General features: G+C 63.6%; 5 protein-coding genes across 6 annotated transcripts; 1 reads left to right on the forward strand and 4 right to left on the reverse strand.

Moving 5' to 3' along the window:
- Positions 1 to 251: 251 nt before the first annotated feature.
- Positions 252 to 1,454, reverse strand: LOC134174502 (DNA-directed RNA polymerase II subunit RPB1-like; the record flags this gene model as incomplete). The annotated part of the gene is given in 5 exon segments (XM_062639531.1): positions 252 to 333; positions 609 to 615; positions 618 to 823; positions 1,061 to 1,111; positions 1,402 to 1,454. Coding segments are annotated over 5 exon segments (399 nt in total), but the record flags the coding sequence as incomplete, so codon positions are not given.
- Positions 1,455 to 1,465: 11 nt separating this feature from the next.
- PRPF19 (pre-mRNA processing factor 19) lies at positions 1,466 to 7,471 on the forward strand (the record flags this gene model as incomplete). Its single annotated transcript, XM_062639524.1, has 14 exons — positions 1,466 to 1,561; positions 1,642 to 1,783; positions 4,163 to 4,236; positions 4,332 to 4,394; positions 4,472 to 4,513; positions 4,614 to 4,688; positions 4,862 to 4,937; positions 5,077 to 5,186; positions 5,303 to 5,458; positions 5,533 to 5,602; positions 5,918 to 6,003; positions 6,857 to 7,027; positions 7,108 to 7,213; positions 7,329 to 7,471. Coding segments are annotated over 14 exons (1,365 nt in total), but the record flags the coding sequence as incomplete, so codon positions are not given.
- A 424-nt stretch (positions 7,472 to 7,895) lies between these two features.
- On the reverse strand, positions 7,896 to 12,409 carry ZP1 (zona pellucida glycoprotein 1). Its single transcript, XM_062639526.1, has 11 exons — positions 12,219 to 12,409; positions 11,918 to 12,039; positions 10,233 to 11,841; positions 9,982 to 10,125; positions 9,348 to 9,532; positions 9,163 to 9,260; positions 8,884 to 9,011; positions 8,614 to 8,803; positions 8,376 to 8,526; positions 8,187 to 8,271; positions 7,896 to 8,108 (listed from the first exon to the last, which is right to left on the reverse strand). The coding sequence occupies exons 1-11, from the start codon at positions 12,373 to 12,375 to the stop codon at positions 8,005 to 8,007; spliced, it is 2,973 nt and encodes a 990-aa protein (XP_062495510.1). The 5' UTR covers positions 12,376 to 12,409; the 3' UTR covers positions 7,896 to 8,004.
- Positions 12,410 to 12,835: 426 nt separating this feature from the next.
- Positions 12,836 to 15,408, reverse strand: LOC134174500 (acyl-coenzyme A amino acid N-acyltransferase 1-like). Of its 2 annotated transcripts, XM_062639529.1 has the most exons (5): positions 15,121 to 15,408; positions 15,034 to 15,059; positions 13,855 to 14,324; positions 13,556 to 13,758; positions 12,836 to 13,446 (listed from the first exon to the last, which is right to left on the reverse strand). In XM_062639529.1, the coding sequence occupies exons 1-5, from the start codon at positions 15,382 to 15,384 to the stop codon at positions 12,862 to 12,864; spliced, it is 1,548 nt and encodes a 515-aa protein (XP_062495513.1). In that variant the 5' UTR covers positions 15,385 to 15,408; the 3' UTR covers positions 12,836 to 12,861. The 2 variants fall into 2 exon arrangements, with proteins under 2 accessions (XP_062495513.1, XP_062495511.1); XM_062639527.1 differs by lacking the exons at positions 15,034 to 15,059; positions 15,121 to 15,408 and having other exon boundaries at positions 13,855 to 14,362.
- A 499-nt stretch (positions 15,409 to 15,907) lies between these two features.
- On the reverse strand, positions 15,908 to 17,888 carry CCDC86 (coiled-coil domain containing 86). Its single transcript, XM_062639519.1, has 4 exons — positions 17,682 to 17,888; positions 17,323 to 17,452; positions 16,383 to 16,457; positions 15,908 to 16,105 (listed from the first exon to the last, which is right to left on the reverse strand). The coding sequence occupies exons 1-4, from the start codon at positions 17,864 to 17,866 to the stop codon at positions 15,986 to 15,988; spliced, it is 510 nt and encodes a 169-aa protein (XP_062495503.1). The 5' UTR covers positions 17,867 to 17,888; the 3' UTR covers positions 15,908 to 15,985.
- Between the last annotated feature and the right edge of the window lie 61 nt (positions 17,889 to 17,949).

Raw genomic sequence — 17,949 nt, forward strand, 5'->3', positions numbered from 1 at the left:
GGGTTGAGGAGGATGGGGCTATGGGGAGGACCCACTTGTGGTCACTTAGGGGGAGCTGTGGGTCCGCGGCGGGCGGCCGAAGGGAGGAATTCCCTTGGGATTCCCTCTCCTTGCGAGCCAAGGGATGGAAAAGGGGTTGGGATGTAGGGGTGGGGTTGGGGTGGAGCAGTGGGGCTGCAGCTGGTGCTCCCCAAGGGATGGTTTATGGGCTGGAGCCCTGGCACTGCAGCTGATGCTCTCCAAGGGCTGGTTTATGGGGTGGAGCAGTGGGACTGCAGCTGATGCTCTCCAAGGGATGGTTTATGGGGTGGAGCACTGGGACTGCAGCTGATGCTCTCCAAGGGGTGGTTTATGGGGTGGAGCACTGGCACTGCAGCTGATGCTCTCCAAGGGCTGGTTTATGGGCTGGAGCAGTGGGGCTGCAGCTGATGCTCTCCAAGGGATGGTTTATGGGGTGGAGCAGTGGGGCTGCAGCTGATGCTCTCCAGGGGATGGTTTATGGGGTGGAGCAGTGGGACTGCAGCTGATGCTCTCCAAGGGATGGTTTATGGGGTGAAGCAGTGGGGCTGCAGCTGATGCTCCCCAGGGGATGGTTTATGGGGTGAAGCAGTGGGGCTGCAGCTGATGCTCTCCAAGGGATGGTTTATGGGGTGGAGCAGTGGGGCTGCAGCTGATGCTCTCCAAGGGCTGGTTTATGGGGTGAAGCAGTGGGGCTGCAGCTGATGCTCTCCAAGGGATGGTTTATGGGGTGAAGCATTGGGACTGCAGCTGGTGCTCTCCAAGGGATGGTTTATGGGGTGGAGCAGTGGGGCTGCAGCTGATGCTCTCCAGGGGATGGTTTATGGGGTGAAGCAGTGGGGCTGCAGCTGATGCTCTCCAAGGGCTGGTTTATGGGGTGGAGCAGTGGCACTGCAGCTGATGCTCCCCAAGGGATGGTTTATGGGGTGGAGCAGTGGAACTGCAGTTGATGCTCTCCAAGGGATGGTTTATGGGCTGGAGCGCTGGCACTGCAGCTGATGCTCTCCAAGGGCTGGTTTATGGGGTGAAGCAGTGGGGCTGCAGCTGATGCTCCCCAAGGGATGGTTTATGGGGTGAAGCACTGGGACTGCAGCTGATGCTCCCCAAGGGATGGTTTATGGGGTGAAGCAGTGGGGCTGCAGCTGATGCTCTCCAAGGGATGGTTTATGGGGTGAAGCAGTGGGGCTGCAGCTGATGCTCCCCAAGGGATGGTTTATGGGGTGAAGCACTGGGACTGCAGCTGGTGCTCTCCCAAGGGCTGGTTTATGGGGTGGAGCAGTGGGGCTGCAGTTGATGCTCCCCAGGGGATGGTTTATGGGGTGAAGCAGTGGGGCTGCAGCTGATGCTCTCCAAGGGCTGGTTTATGGGCTGGAGCCCTGGCACTGCAGCTGATGCTCTCCAGGGGATGGTTTATGGGCTGGAGCGCTGGCACTGCAGCTGATGCTCTCCCCCTCTCCCGTCGACAGTCGCCCACCCGATCCGCCCCAAGCCTCCATCAGCCACCAGCATCCCGGCCATCCTGAAGGCCCTGCAGGATGAATGGGTAAGCCGTGGGGCGCGGTGCTGCGGCAGCCGTGGCGGCGGTGCCGGTGATGCCGACGTGCCCGTGCCTCGTCCCGGCAGGATGCAGTCATGCTGCACAGCTTCACCCTGCGCCAGCAGCTGCAGACCACGCGCCAGGAGCTCTCCCATGCCCTCTACCAGCACGATGCTGCCTGCAGGGTCATCGCCCGCCTCACCAAGGAGGTCACGGCAGCCAGAGAAGGTGGCACAACGGGAGGGGGGCATCGGGGAGGAGGGGGCAGCACTGGGTGCTGGGGTTGGGATCCCTGTAGTGGGTGCTGGGCACTGGGTGCTGGGGTTGGGATCCCTGTATTGGGTGCTGGGCACTGGGTGCTGGGGTTGGGATCCCTGTAGTGGGTGTTGGGCACTGGGTGCTGGGGTTGGGATCCCTTTATTGGGTGCTGGGCACTGGGTGCTGGGGTTGGGATCACTGTATTGGGTGCTGGGCACTGGGTGCTGGGGTTGGAATCACTGTATTGGGTGCTGGGGTTGGGATCACTGTATTGGGTGCTGGGGTTGGGATCACTGTATTGGGTGCTGGGCACTGGGTGCTGGGGTTGGAATTGGGTGCTGGGTGATGGGGTTGGAATCGCTGTATTGGGTGCTGGGCACTGGGTGCTGGGGTTGGGATCCCTGTATTGGGTGCTGGGCACTGGGTGCTGGGGTTGGGATCCCTGTATTGGGTGCTGGGCACTGGGTGCTGGGGTTGGAATCGCTGTATTGGGTGCTGGGCACTGGGTGCTGGGGTTGGGATCCCTGTAGTGGGTGTTGGGCACTGGGTGCTGGGGTTGGAATCACTGTATTGGGTGCTGGGGTTGGAATCACTGTATTGGGTGCTGGGCACTGGGTGCTGGGGTTGGGATCACTGTATTGGGTGCTGGGCACTGGGTGCTGGGGTTGGGATCACTGTATTGGGTGCTGGGGTTGGGATCACTGTATTGGGTGCTGGGCACTGGGTGCTGGGGTTGGAATCACTGCATTGGGTGCTGGGTGCTGGGTGCTGGGGTTGGAATCGCTGTATTGGGTGCTGGGCACTGGGTGCTGGGGTTGGGATCACTGTATTGGGTGCTGGGTGCTGGGGTTGGGATCCCTGTAGTGGGTGCTGGGGTTAGGATCACTGTATTGGGTGCTGGGCACTGGGTGCTGGGGTTGGGATCGCTGTATTGGGTGCTGGGCACTGGGTGCTGGGGTGGGAATCACTGTATTGGGTGCTGGGTGCTGGGGTTGGGATCCCTGTAGTGGGTGTTGGGCACTGGGTGCTGGGGTTGGGATCACTGTATTGGGTGGTGTGGTTGGGATCCCTGTAGTGGGTGCTGGGCACTGGGTGCTGGGGTGGGAATCACTGTATTGGGTGGTGTGGTTGGGATCACTGTATTGGGTGCTGGGCACTGGGTGCTGGGGTTGGGATCCTTGTATTGGGTGCTGGGCACTGGGTGCTGGGGTTGGGATCCCTGTATTGGGTGCTGGGCACTGGGTGCTGGGGTTGGGATCCCTGTATTGGGTGCTGGGCACTGGGTGGTGTGGTTGGGATCCCTGTATTGGGTGCTGGGCACTGGGTGGTGTGGTTGGGATCCCTGTATTGGGTGCTGGGCACTGGGTGCTGGGGTTGGGATTCCCTGTATTGGCTGCTGGGCGCTGGGTGCTGGGGTTGGAATCACTATTGGGTGCTGGGTGGTGTGGTTGGGATCCCTGTATTGGGTGCTGGGCACTGGGTGCTGGGGTTGGGATCCCTGTATTGGGTGCTGGGCACTGGGTGCTGGGGTTGGGATCCCTGTATTGGGTGCTGGGTGCTGGGGTTGGGATCCCTGTATTGGGTGCTGGGCACTGGGTGCTAGGGTTGGAATCGCTGTATTGGGTGCTAGCACTGGGTGCTGGGGTTGGGATCCCTGTATTGGGTGCTGGGCACTGGGTGCTGGGGTTGGAATCGCTGTATTGGGTGCTGGGCACTGGGTGCTGGGGTTGGAATCGCTGTATTGGGTGCTAGCACTGGGTGCTGGGGTTGGGATCCCTGTATTGGGTGCTGGGGTTGGGATCACTGTATTGGGTGCTGGGCACTGGGTGCTGGGGTTGGAATCGCTGTATTGGGTGCTGGGGTTGGGATCCCTGTATTGGGTGCTGGGCACTGGGTGCTGGGGTTGGAATCACTGTATTGGGTGCTGGGCACTGGGTGCTGTGGTTGGGATCCCTGTACTGGGCACTGGGTGCTGAGGTTGGGATCCCTGCACTGGTCAATGGGTGCTGTGGTTGGGATCCCTGTACTGGTCAATGGGTGCTGTGGTTGGGATCCCTGCACTGGGCACTGGGTGCTGTGGTTGGGATCCCTGTGCTGGGCAATGGGTGCTGGGTGCTGTGGTTGGGATCCCTGCACTGGGCGCTGTGGTTGGGATCCCTGCACTGGGCGCTGTGGTTGGGATCCCTGCACTGGATCCCTGCACTGGGTGCTGTGGTTGGGATCCCTGCACTGGGTGCTGTGGTTGGGATCCCTGCACTGGGCAGTGGGTGCTGGGTGCTGTGGTTGGGATCCCTGCACTGGCCGCTGTCCCCATTCCCATTCCTCACCCGTGACCCCTCTGCCCCCCAGCTCTGGCAACCCTGAAGCCCCAGGCCGGGCTCATCGTGCCCCAGGCGGTGCCGTCCTCCCAACCCAACGTGGCCGTGAGTCCCCCTCCTCACCCCACTCCTTCCCCCCCACCCCATCCCTTCCATCCATCCCTGGGGTCTCACCCCCCCTTTCCCTGTGTCCCCTGCAGGGAGCCGGGGAGCCCATGGAGCTGGGGGAGCTGGCAGGCATGACCCCGGAGATCATCCAGAAGGTAACGGGGCCTCTCCTGTGCTCGTGGCCCTTTGGGCTCTCCCCCTTCCTCCCTGACCCCCACTTTCTCTCTCCCAGCTCCAAGACAAGGCCACGGTGCTCACCACGGAGCGGAAGAAGGTGAGGGCCTCCCTTGCCCCCCCCAGAACCCACCTCCAGGTCCATGTGCCGGCCTCCCGGAGGTGCCCGTGCCCGTCCCCATCCCCTTTCCCTTCTGCAGAGAGGGAAGACGGTGCCGGAGGAGCTGGTGAAACCGGAGGAGCTCAGCAAGTACCGGCAGGTTGCTTCGCACGTGGTGAGTGCCACGGGACCTTCCCCGTGCGGCCCTAAGGGATGCATCAGTGTGGAAGTGGGGGGGGGGGCTGCGGCTCGCTGTGCCTGAGGAGATGCTCCCCAAACTCCTGCCCTCATGGAAGGAGCCTTTTTGGGGCTGGTGGCCTTAACCGGGTGTCCTCCCACGTCACGCAGGGGCTGCACAGCGCCAGCATCCCGGGGATCCTGGCCTTGGACCTGTGTCCTTCGGACACCAACAAGATCCTCACTGGTAAAAGGTCCCCTCCCTCTGCTTGCTGGGGAGCACCTGGGAGCAGGGGGACAAGGGACAGGAGGGGTTCTCCTAAGGGCTGGGAGCAGGACCGGAGGTGCAGCTCCCAGCTCTCCTCTTTCCTTGCTCCTCTTTCCAGGTGGGGCGGATAAGAACGTCATCGTCTTCGACAAGAGCTCGGAGCAGATCCTGGCCACGCTCAAAGGGCATTCCAAGAAGGTCACCAGCGTGGTGTTCCATCCATCCCAGGTTGTGCCCAGGCCCCTCTTCCCGCCCATAACCACCCCGCTCCGGATGGGGGCCTCCACCTCATGCAAGCCACAGAGATCTCTTGAGCTCAAGCATCCTCCTCCCTCCCTGCCCAGGACCTGGTGTTCTCAGCCTCTCCGGATGCCACCATCCGGATCTGGTCCGTCCCCAACGCCTCCTGCGTGCAGGTGGTGCGTGCCCACGAGGGCTCGGTGACAGGGCTGAGCCTCCATGCCACGGGTGACTACCTGCTGAGCTCCTCAGATGATCAGGTGAGAGCCCAGCACCTTCCTCCTGCTGCTCCTCCTCATCCTCACCTCCTCACCGCGCTCTCCCTCCCCTCCAGTACTGGGCTTTCTCGGACATCCAGACAGGCCGTGTGCTCACCAAGGTGACGGATGAGAGCTCTGGCTGTGGTAAGGATGGGGATGAGGATCCCAACCCTGGTGGGAGCATCTGGAGAAGGGATTTTCCTCCCTGTGGGTCCCTGATGTCCTGGAGCTCATCAGAACTTGATGGGGATGGGGATGGGGGCAAAGAAATCCTTCCCAGTCCTCCAAATCATGGGATATTTTGGGTTGGAAGGGACCTTGGAGCTCACCCAGTTCCAACCTGGCCTTGAGCACTGCCAGGGATGGGGCAGCCACAGCTCCTCTGGGCACCCTGTGCCGGCGCCTCAGCACCCTCCCAGGGAAGAGCTTCTTCCCAATGCAATTCCTGTGTCTCTGCAGCTCTCACCTGTGCCCAGTTCCACCCGGATGGGCTCATCTTTGGGACGGGAACCATGGACTCCCAGATCAAGATCTGGGATCTGAAGGTAGAACCGGCTCCGGGTGTGCGAGGGGAGGGGATGGGGAGGCAGCATCCAGGGGAATGGGGTTCAGTGCCATGCAGAGGGTTCAGTCCATGGACTTTGGGGGTTCTGGACCCACAGAGCTTCAGCTCAGGGGCAGCCACTTCACCCAGCCTGGTTCTGACTGGAGCAGAACCATGGTCATGGAATCAGCCAGGCTGGGAAAGAGCTTTAAGAGCACAAAGTCCAACCCTGAGGCCTCCATAACCCATAGCACTGAGGGCCTTGTCTATAGGGTCTGGGAGCACTTGCAGGGCCGGTGCCCTGGGCAGCCTGTTCCAATGCCTGAGCACCCTCTGGGGAAGGAATTGTTCCTCAGCTCCATCTAAACCTGCCCTGGGGCAGCTTGAGGCCGTTTCCTCTTGTCCCATCCCTTGTTCCTTGGGAGCAGAGCCCAGCCCCTCCTGGCTCCATCCTCCTCTCAGGCACTTGCAGGCAGCCATCAGGTCCCCCCTGAGCCTTCTCTTCTCCACACTGAACCCCCCAGGTCCCTCAGCCCTTCCCCATCACACTTGGGCTCCAGGCCCTGCTCCAGCTCCGTTCCCTTCTCTGTCCCCGCTCCAGCACCTCAAGGTCTCTCTTGCAGTGAGGGGCCCAGAGCTGAGCACAGGATTCGAGGTGCAGCCTCCCCAGTGCCCAGCACAGGGGCCCAATCCCTGCCCTGCTCCTGCTGCTGCACTGGTGCTGGTGCAGCACCAGGATGCTGGGGGCTTCTTGGCTGCCTGGGCACAAGCTGCTCCTGCTCAGCTCCTTTTCCACGCGCAGCTTCCCAAGCCTGCAGCGTTCCCCACTTCCCTGCTGCCTTTTCCCCCCTTAGGAACGCACCAACGTGGCCAACTTCCCGGGCCACTCGGGCCCCATCACCAGCATCGCCTTCTCGGAGAACGGCTACTACCTGGCCACGGCCGCCGACGATTCCTCTGTCAAGCTCTGGGACCTCCGCAAGCTCAAGAACTTCAAGACCTTGCAGCTGGAAAACAACTTCGAGGTGGGAGCAGCCCCGGGGTGCTGAGCCCCATGGAGCTTTAGGAGCTGGCACGGGAGCCTCTTTCCCTTTCTCTTCCATAGGTGAAGTCTCTCATCTTCGACCAGAGCGGTACCTACCTGGCGCTGGGCGGGACGGATGTGCAGATCTACATCTGCAAGCAGTGGACCGAGATCCTTCACTTCACAGGTGAGCACGGCAGGGCAGGAAACCCTTCTCCCCCCCTCAGAACCTCTCTCTGTGCACCCTCCGGGGAGGGTCCAACGCTGCTTGGTCCCATAGCCGTGGTCTCTTCCCTCCCCAGAGCACAGTGGCCTCACCACGGGGGTGGCTTTTGGCCACCACGCCAAGTTCATCGCCTCCACGGGCATGGACCGAAGCCTCAAGTTCTACAGCCTGTAGCCACGGAGCTGGGGTCTCAATGGGGTTTGGGATAGGGGAGGGGGGGATCCGGGATGGGGTAGGGAGGGAGCCGGGTTCATCCCTTCTCCAGGCTCTCCTCCGTAGCTGTTGGGGTTTTGGCCTTCCTGGGGTGGTTGGAGTTGGGTTTTTGCTTTGCAGCCTCCTGTGTGTCTTTTCTTCCCTGCCTTTAGCTCCACGGTTGTGCTTGGGATCGGGATGAGAAGCCCCCATCCTGGCACTGGTGGATGTTTGCAGCTGGGGAAATTGGGGGGGGGGAATGGGCAGGGTTTGTATCCATTATCTGGTTTCAGGGTGGAAATAAAGAGCTCTTCACCATCCCCTGTGCTCCATTGCGCCTGGGCTGAGGAGGGCACCACCAGTGGGCTGAGATGTGGGTGCTGCCAGCTTGGCCATGGGACCCTATTCTACCCCCCCCCATCCCCGTTAAGCACAAAGCACCCTCTCCAGCCGTGCTCCAGGGGCTTTATTTGATGCAGCTCGCCCAGAGGTGCAGCAACATCTGCCTGGAGGAGAGGAAGAGGAAGAGCAGGGATGAAGGGTGAGGAAGAGCAGGGAATTCAGCCCCCTCCTTGCAGCTTGGCCACCATGGGGAAGGCGATGCTGCCCTGGGAGCTGACCGTGCCCATGGCTCCAGTTCTGACTCTCGTTGCCCGCCGTGCTCCTGGGGAGGGACAAGGGCCTTGGTTTGGGGGCACACACACAATGGGGGGTCCCCATCCCAGGACCCCCCCAGACTCACGTGAGGGCACCCCGAGGTGGCAGGAGGGACGGCAGGGCTCAGGCTGGGCCAGGTGACAGACGGAGGCGCTGCAGGAGATGAACACCTGCGACCCACACATGGGCTCCATCAGGCTGGAAGCCCCATAGAGCCCCATTCACCCCTCCATGGGGGGGGGGGTTTGGGGGCATTCCTACCCCCTCCCCTCACCTCTCCCTCCAGCACTGCCATGGATGGGGGCTCCACAAAGGTGAAGGTGGAGATGACGAAGCGCTGGTAGTGGCTGGGGAAGGGGAGCTGTGGGGACGCTGGTCCAACAGGCACGAGCTGGGTCCTGTAGTTATCCCCTCCAAAGGGGCACCTTGGGGGGGGGCAAAAGGGACCTTGAGGTTAAGGTGGGTGCCCCCCCCCCCCCCAAGAGCCCCATCTCTTGTTGCCCTCTGCTCACCCCTCCACCAGGATGGGCCACTGGGGCTCGGCAGCGGGCTCGGTGCTGGGGGATGCCCAGCAGTGGTGCAGCACCAGCACCAAGTTGGGGTCTGTCTTCTGCAGGAGCCGAACCTCCACGTAGATGGGGTCCCGCAGCACCTTCACCAAGGGGAAGTCAGCAGCGGGGTGGTAGGAGCTGTAGCTCTCATCTATGGGGCACGGGGGAGAAGCTGAGCGCGGGATGAGGATGATGATGATGATGGGGGGGACCAGTGGGTGCAGTGCTCACCAGTGGCGATGCGCAACTGGAGCCCCAGCGGCCCCGGCATGGCCATGGGGGCCGCGGTGGTGGGGATGGCAACCTCCATGCGGAGGGGCAGGAGCTCGCTGGCGTTGTAGATGCAGCGGGCTTGGAGGCTGTGGGAGCAGGGCAGAGATGGGTGATCCCCCCTCTCCCTCCCCTCTTTTCCATGGCCTCCAGCCCCAAAGGGGAACGGGTCCATGGTGCCAGCACCAAGGCCCAGCAGGAGGGAGGGTGCTGGAGGTAAGGGGGGTGCTGGTGTCTCACATGTAGATGCTGTCCCGTGTGATGGAGCCCCGGGGGGACCCCTGGACATCGATGGTGGAGATGAGCTGGTTCTCATAGATGAGCCGGTCCTCGATCACCTGGGGGCGGGCACAGACACGGGGTGAGGGTGCCATGAGCACCCCACGGTGATGGTGATGGTGATGATGGGTGCCACGTCCCCACACCTGCACCGTGGTCCCGCACTGGGTGACGGCGAAGCGAAACATGACGAAGGCCTCGGTGACTCGGAGGGGCTCGCAGCCGGGCTGGCCGCTGGCCAGGCGCACGCTGTCCAGGTTGTAGGGCTGGGTGCTGAGCCCCCGCGGCACCACCAGCACGAAGTGAGCGTCCAGCAGGCACTGCACCGTGGCTGCGGCGGCAGGGAGCCAGCCCGTCAGCCCAGCACCAGGGAGTCATGGCACGGGGTGGGGTGGAAGGGAGCGTAAAGCTCATCCAATGCCATGGGCAGGGAGATGCTCCAGGATGCTCCAAACCCCTGGGTCCAGCCTGGCCTTGAACACGGCCAGGGATGGGGCAGGCACCACTTCCTTGCTCCTCAATCAACCAAGATGGAAAAGAGCTCAAGATCCAGCCCCAAGGCCACCCCCTAACCCATGGTACCCAGGGCCGCATCTGCACCGGTCCTGAGCCTCCACCGCTGCCCTGGGCAGCCTGCCCCAATGCATTGGCTTTCAAACCAGGCCCAATCTCCCCTCTAAAAGGGCGCCTCCAGCCCCATTTATCCACCCAGCAGCTTCCAACCAGGGACGCAGGTGATGGCACACACACACCCCCCCCCCCTTGCCCCGAGCATCCTACCGGTGTTGCCATAGTAACAGGGCGCAGCCCGGTCCATGTCGTCGTAGCAGCATCCCGCCTGCAGACACGCATCCCGGCCCTGCGGTGCCACGCAGGGCATCCTCCCCACGGCCACTTGGCACTGCTCCCGGCTCAGCGGGGTGCCTGGCGTGGCACAAAGGGGACCCTGCGCTCAGCACCCCGTGCCAAAGCAGCCCCCCGAGCATCCCGCTGGTCCAGGGGACCCATCCCATCACATCCCCTCCGCTTACCTGCCCCTGCTGATGGGTAGAAGAGGGCTGTGGATTGCAGCAGGCTGGGCTGGGATTGAAGGCCAGGCCGCATCAAACCGGGCTGGGCTTGGGGCTGGAGTCCTGGGTACCCCAGACCCGGCTGGGGCTGAGCATGGAGACCAGGGCGGATCAAACCCGGCCGGGATTGGAGGCTGGGATGGGTTAGAGCCGGTCGGGAATGGCTGGGATGGAGCAGCCCGGCTTGGCTCTGGAGCCCGGGATGGACACGGCTCCCTTGGGAGTGGGGCTGAGGGTTGGCATGGGTTAAACCCAGCTGGTTTGGGGGCTGAGCCCCCGGGCGTCCGAAGCCCGTGTGGGGCTGAGCACCAGAGTGCATGAAGGCACCGGCGCCGTGCACCAACCCGGGCTGGTTCTGGGGTGCAAGCCCCGCACGAAGGGCTCCTGCTTGAGTCTGAGCCCTTTGGTGCACCAGAACCGGGTGCGTTTGGGTCTGGACCCCAGGACGAAGATGTCCTGGTTGAGTTGGAGCCCTGGGATGCACCAGACTAGGTTGGTTGTGGGTCTGAACCGCAGGACGGACATGACCCGGTTGATTCTGACCTATAGAATGCATCAGCCCAGGTTGGTTGGGGGTCTGAACCGCAGGACGGACATGACCCGGTTGATTCTGACCTATAGAATGCATCAGCCCGGGCTGGTTGGGGGTCTGAATCACTGGATGAAGACGACCTGGTTGATTCTGACCCATAGAATGCATCAGCCCAGGCTGGGTTTGGGTCTGGACCCCAGGATGTACAATACCCGGTTGATTCTGACCTATAGATTGCATCAGCCCGGGCTGGTTGTGGGTCTGAATCACTGGATGAAGACGACCCGGTTGATTCTGACCCATAGATTGCATCAGCCCGGGCTGGTTGTGGGTCTGAATCACTGGATGAAGACGACCCGGTTGATTCTGACCCATAGATTGCATCAGCCCGGGCTGGTTGTGGGTCTGAATCACTGGATGAAGACGACCCGGTTGATTCTGACCCATAGATTGCATCAGCCCGGGCTGGTTGGGGGTCTGAATCACTGGATGAAGACGACCCGGTTGATTCTGACCCATAGATTGCATCAGCCCGGGCTGGTTGTGGGTCTGAATCACTGGATGAAGACGACCCTGTTGATGCTGAGCCCCAGGAAGCACCATTCCAGGCTGGTTCTGGCTCTGAACCCCAGCTCCTGCTTCCTTCGGAGCCCCGGCATGCACCAGACCAGGCTGGGTTTGGCTCTGAAGCCCAGGCCGGAGGCGACCCACTTGACTCGGACCCCCAGGATGCCCCATTCCCGGCTGCTCCTGGGGCTCTGCCCGTGCCAGGGGGGGACCCTGCTCCGGACGCACTTGGGATGCGAGCCGGGATCCCGGGATGCTCACGGAGGATTGGGATGCTTGGTGCAGGAGGCCCGGCTGGGACAGGGGGACCGGGACCCCGGCCTGGCTCTGGCGGATGCCGTTGCCATGGCCCCCAGCGGGATGCTCGTCGTCAGCGGGCTGAGGACAGGTCATGTTCACCTCATAGGAGCCGAGCAGGGCCCCGTTGGGCAGCGTCTCCTCCAGCTGCACCCGCAGGACGTAGCGGTCCTCCTGCAACGGGGCGGACAGTGACCCCCAGCCCCATAGCACTGCATTTGGGGGGGTGATGGCAGGGATGGGGCCTCGCCTTCAGCAGCACGTGGCAGCCCTCGTAGCCAGAGGAGAAGACGATGGCACCGTCCGCCCTGCTGTGGAGCCAGTGGAGGCAGATGGAGCAGTTGGCGACGTCAAAGGGGCTCCCGAACTCATCTGTGGGGCGCGGTGCGATGACGGCAGCTCAAAGCTCCCCCCAATTCCAACCCCGACCCCACGTTAAAGCCGTTGCCCGTTTCCTACCCCTACACCCCAAGCCCTGCTCCAGGTTCCCCGCGTGCCCTTTGAGGAGCTGCTCCATAGGGATCCGGTCCCTTCCCCGCATCCCAACTCACCCAGGACCCTGAAGCGGGCGCTGCGCCCGCGCCCGGGCTGCACCTCCAGCTGCATGCGCTGCTCCCGGCACTCGTAGCGGTAGCGCAGGAGCGAGAGGGCTCCGGGGCCCTGGCACAGGAGCAGCAGCAGGAGCCGCAGGGAGCAGCTCGGTCCCATGGCGAGCGCGGAGCCCGGCTCGGTGCCCGGGATGGGGTTTTATAGCCGGCTGCTGGCAACGCGCCGCGTTCCGGAGCCCTGGAATGCCGGGAGGGTGCCAGGGCTCCTCGCTCCTGTGCCCAGCAGCGACCTCAATGCCCTGGGCCGTGGTCACCTCCCATGGCCGGGGGGAGAGGAGGCTTTCAAAGCAGAGGCTTTGGGAAGCGGGAATGGGAATGGGGCAAAGGAGTTCCTTAGATCCCACCTAAACCCTGGTTCGGTTCGAAGCCATCACCCCTTGTCCCTGATGAAGGGCCCTCGAAGCCCCCATCCCACACTTCCACCCTCATCCTTTTGGGGGGTTAAAGCCATCCCTCCCCTCTTCCCTCCAGCATTCCCAATGGGAAACCCCCCCCCATAGCGCTCCCCCGCGGTGCCCCCCATCCCGTGCAGCACCAAGGCAGCGTCGCTCTCTCTTTATTAACCGCATCCCTTTCCCCGTCCCCATCACAGCTTCGCCCCGGCGCATCCCAGCTCCCGCTCCAGGAACCGGATGATCTCCTCCCACGAGTGCTCCTGAGCCCTGGCGTGAGCCTTGGCTTCCCCCCCCCAAAGCAGGGGCCGGGGGCTGCCCTTGAGGCAGGACACGCTGCAAAGCGGGGAGCAAGGGGGCTCGATGAGGTGCCCGGCCCCAGGGTAGGAGAGGATGCGAGCCCGCTCCGGCGGCATCCGCGCCACGGCCAGCGCGGCGTAGAGCTTGCTGTTGAGGCTGCGGTCGGCTTCTCCCACCACAAACAGCACCTTCCCCCGGATCCTCTCCACCGGGATGGCCGAGGAGCCGGGATCGGGGTGCTGGGGGTCGCTGAAGACAGCAGAGCTGTCCAAGGCCCCCATGTCGGCGATGAGCATGCGCTCGATCCCATAGGGCAGAGCTGGGATGCGGAGGTCCTTGTAGACCAAGGGGTTGCCGTGGAGGAAAGCGGTGCCGTTGATCCACACCGTGGCCAGCACCGCCGGCAGGAAGGAGGCCATGGCCAAAGCCACCTCTGCTCCTTTGGAGACGCCGATGACCCCCAAGCCGGGGCCTCGCACCTGGGAGCACCATGGGGTGGGATGCGCCATGGGATGAAGGGACCTTAAAGCTGCCCCCTCCGTGGACCTCCCCATCCTGCACCCCACTGATGGGTGCCGCGGCGCTCACCTTGGGGTGCCGGAGCAGCACCGCCGTCGCCTCCTCGAAGTAGTCGAGGTCGAGCAGGGCCATGGTGCGGGGCAGGTCCTCGTAGGCAAAGAAAGCCAAAGCCAGCACCGCAAAACCCCGGCTGGCCAAGAGCCCCGCTCGGAACTCAATGAGCCCTCCTGCAGCCCCAAAGAGGTCCACGACGCCCGGGAAGGGTCCTGGTCCTATGGGGGAGCCCCAGGAACCGGCACTGAGCGCCGGTTCCATCGCGCATCCCAAGGGATGCTCCCTCACCGCCCGCCCTGCATCCCTTGGCTCACCGGGCGGCAGGAAGAGGGCTCCCCGCACCCTGCCCTCCCTGATGGGCACCCGCTGCACCCCGGCACCCACAAACCAGCGCTCGGCTTCGCACGAAGCCAAGGGTGGGTGCCGGGGCCCATCGAACAGGAGGACACCATCGAAGGCTTCCACGTGGATGCGGAAGGGGCTGCCGGTCACATCCCGCTTGAGCAGGCGGCGGAAGGGGGTATCCGGCTGCAGGGACCACAGCAGCCCCATAGGGGAGAGGCCGCTGTAGGTGCCACCGAGGGCAGGCTGGTAACCGGGATCCACCTCACCCCTAGCATCGGCACGGAAGAAAGCCCGGGCCTGGAAGCGTTCCCCTTGCTCATCCCGGAGCCAGGCCCGCAGGGTGATGAGCTGGCACGGGGACAGACCCCGCACGAGCACCCGCACCGGGCGGTCGGCGAGGGAGGAGCGCGGCGTCACCGTCACCTCCACCATGGGGCACCTGTGGGGATGGAGAGGAGCAGCAGGGCGGCCTGACCCACTGCAGCCCGTGGGCTGTGGGATAGGGGGGGGGATCCAGCTCCGAACCCCAACCCCTGCCTTCCGCTGGAGCAGGGGGCTCCAAGCCCCCCGTGTCCTTGAGCGCTGCCGGGGATGGGGCAGCCACGGCTTCTCTGGGTACCCTCATAGGGAAGGATTCCTTCCTTGCAGCCAAGCTGGATCCCCCCTGCTCCATTCCGACCCCGTCACCCCTCGTCCCATCACCCCCATCCCCAGCATCCCTGCATCCCCTTCAGGCACTGGAAGCTGCTCGGAGCTCCCCACGCAGCCCCACTGCTCCCAACCCGGCTCCAGCCCCGGAGCATCCTCATGGCCTGATGCTGAGGACACCAGGGCTGGATGCAGCATCCAAGTGGCAGCATCACCCCATTGACACCCCACAACATCCAGCCCCCCCCCCCCCCAACAACAGGGACACCCCTTTTGCTCCTCTCCCCCACCCCCAGCACCCACTTTTCCCCCTCCCCATTCTCCTCCTCTGCACCCCAAGACCATGGGCAAGGGGACAAGGGATGGGGGGGGGGGGCACAGCCTATGGGCCCCCCATTCCCACACAGACCCCATTCCTATGCAGGCAGGGATCCCAGCGAGGCGCTGGCTCTATCCCAACCCTGGTTAGGGGACGCCACGTAGACCCCATTAGGAACAACAGCCGCCCCAAAGCCACGGGGATGGGCTCCAACCCACACCCCACACCCCCCCCCCCAACCCTCACCTCTTACCAGCAGGGCAAAGGCTGGGGGGGAAGTGTGGGGAGGGAGGTGGTGGAAGAGGTTGGGCTTTTCCATGCCTTGGGAATCATTCATTAACCAGGAAGCAACGAGGGCAAAGCCCTTCTGCCCCGTGACCCGCTGGCAACCGCCCCATAGCCCCAGTGCACCCCATAGACGCCGCCTTCCTTGCCTCTGGAAGCCCTCAAAGGGAGCAATCCCCATCCCCAATCCTGCTCCGTGGGGCAACGTCAAGCTCTGCCCCACACATTGGGGTCCCCCAGCTGTCATTAACCCTCCCCTAAGCTTCCTTCTGCCCCGTGCACTGCTCATCCCACGGCGTTCCCACCAGGATGAAGCTCCTGGAGCTGGGTACCACCACATGCTCCCATTCCAGGGCTTTATCCCATTGGAACCTCCTGTTTGCCCACCCAGTGACACCCTCACGAGGGATGGAGAATGGGCTACCAGCCCCACATTCCCGTCCCCTCCCCATAGGGCAGCAGAAACAAACCCCCTGCCTTTGGGATGCGCTCCAGGGCTCATTCCCAACGGGATGGATAGATCATCTTCCCATAGGAGATGAGCTCCTTTAGCACAGAGGAGACCCCAAGGTGGCCCCATCACCCGCCCCCCCCACACACAAAGCCATTGGGAGGGCATTTTGGGCTCAGTTCCTACTCATTTTTGGTACAGAAAAGGCAGATTTGGCCATTTGAAGCCATTCTTCCAGCCCCAGGCCAGGCCAGGCCCCAGCAGCAGGCTCCTGTGGGGCCCACGGGGCTGCAGAGCCCACCCCAGCTCTGCCCCACTGCATCCTGCTTATGGGGAGGCGAGGGGGAAGGAAGCAGCAGGACCCACGGAGCCCTGGAGCCTGGCGGTGATTCCCAGCTCATTCCATGGCTGCTTTGCTCCCGATGGGAGCCTTCTGGAGCAGGGCCAGGGTATCCCTCTTCTCCACCCGCCTCAGGTGCTTCTTCTTGGCTCGCTTCAGCTTCAGAGGGTTCCGGATCTGGAGGGAAGGAAGGGGATGAAAGGAGGATGGATCAGGCTCCAGATCCCTGCTCCGGTCCCTAACGGGGCTGCAGGACCCCTTGGTGCTTCAGCCTCAAACCCTTCCATGGGGCTGGCCCCACAGCTCCCGGGGCTCTTCCAGAGCAACCTCAGCCTGGATCCCCAGCGGCATCCCCTTGGCTCCTCCCCTGGCACGGAGGAGCCCTTCCCGACGCCGTTCCCTGCTCTTCCCATGGGATGCAGGGACAGGACCCGCTGCTGCCCCGGCCCCTCACCACTTGCACGATCTCCGCCTTGCGCTCATTCTCCAGCCGCCGTTTGAGGTTCTCCTCCCGCCGCCGCTTCTTCTCCTGCGGGAACAGGGCCAGGTCATTCCCACTTCCTGCCTTAATCCCGCACCAGGAGCATCCCCATTCCCCCCCATCCATCCATCTGCCAGTGCTGCTCAGGAACCGCTGCACCAGCAGCTCCCCCCTTGCTCCAGCCTGGAGCACACGTCAGCGAATTCCCTATGGAATTTGGCTCCACCCCAGGGCATTTCCCATCCCAGCTGCTCCCGGGATGGGTTTGGGGCTCTGCCACTCTAATCCCATGGGCCCACAGCCCTACATGGGGGCACACACACATGGGGCGGACACAGCCTGACCCTGCAACGTGGTCCTGAGCCCATCCAAGCAAAGGGAATGGGGCATCCCCTTGGATTGGGGTATTCCCAAGGGATCAGTGGCCCCCTCCAAGGGGCACCTCGAGCTGTGCTGCCACGAATGGGACGCCCCATAGGGGAGAAACCTTCTGAGGCCCCACAAGGGCAAGTGGCACCAGTAAATGGGGGTGCCCCGCAACGGGAAGGACCCGGTTGGGGGGTGATGGCTTGACCATGAGCAGGTTCCTGTTCCAGGAGCATCCCTGGGCTGCATCAGCAGCATGGCAGCAGCCCAGGGAGGTGATGCTCCTCTACTGAACCCAGGGGAGGCCACGCCTGGAGCCCCGTGTCCCAGTACAAGAGACTGGGAGCTGCTGGAGAGGGGCCAGAGGAGCCCACAGGGATGCTCAGGGGCTGGAGCATCTCTTACAAGAGGAACTTGTTGCTGTTGAGGGTACCAGAGCCTCATGCGGAGGATGCGGAGCATCCCTCTCTGGACACATCCCATGGCTGCTGGACCACATCATCTCCTTCCCCATGGGGACAATGGGGGCAATGGGGGGCCCTGATACCTCTCGCTCCCTCCTCTTCCCATCCTGCAGCTGCCGAGCCAGGGCCTGCACCAGCTTCTTCTCCTGCCGCTCCCGCAGCTTCCGAGGCCAGGAGCTGCGCAGGGCCTTGTCCCGGATCATGTGGGAGAACCTGGGGTGGGAGGGGGGCAAAGGAGGCAGAGCTGAGCCGGGACCCCCCGACCCCACACCTGCAACGGCCCCAGCTCCTCCACACCCCTTCCCCTATGGGGTCACCGATGGGACGGGGAGGGAGCCTGCCCCCTCGCCGCATCCCCATGGCCTCGCCCCATCAGCTCCATGTGCTGGGGACCCCCAAACCCCTTCCCATCACCAGAGACCCCCCCCCCCAAACCCCAAACCTCTTCTTGCCGGGGTCCTTCCACACCCGCCCCGATTTGGGTTTGCCCCTCGGGATCGCCGCCGCCTCCTTCCGCTTCTTGGCCGCTTTCCGACGCCTCCGGACCGGGACCGGGGCCGGGACCGGGGCCGCCGCTTCGCCCCCTCCATTGCCCGGTCCCGGGGTCCCCTCCCGCTCCTCCTCCATCCTCCACGTTGCCCCCTCGCGATGGGCGCGGCGTGATGACGTCAACGCGCGCACCACGGCGACGCCTCCTCCGCCATCTTGGA

The sequence above is a fragment of the Pezoporus occidentalis genome, unplaced genomic scaffold, assembly GCF_034315485.1.
Source record: "Pezoporus occidentalis ecotype Australia unplaced genomic scaffold, CSIRO_AGI_Poc_V1 ctg600, whole genome shotgun sequence".
NCBI lineage: Eukaryota > Metazoa > Chordata > Aves > Psittaciformes > Psittacidae > Pezoporus > Pezoporus occidentalis.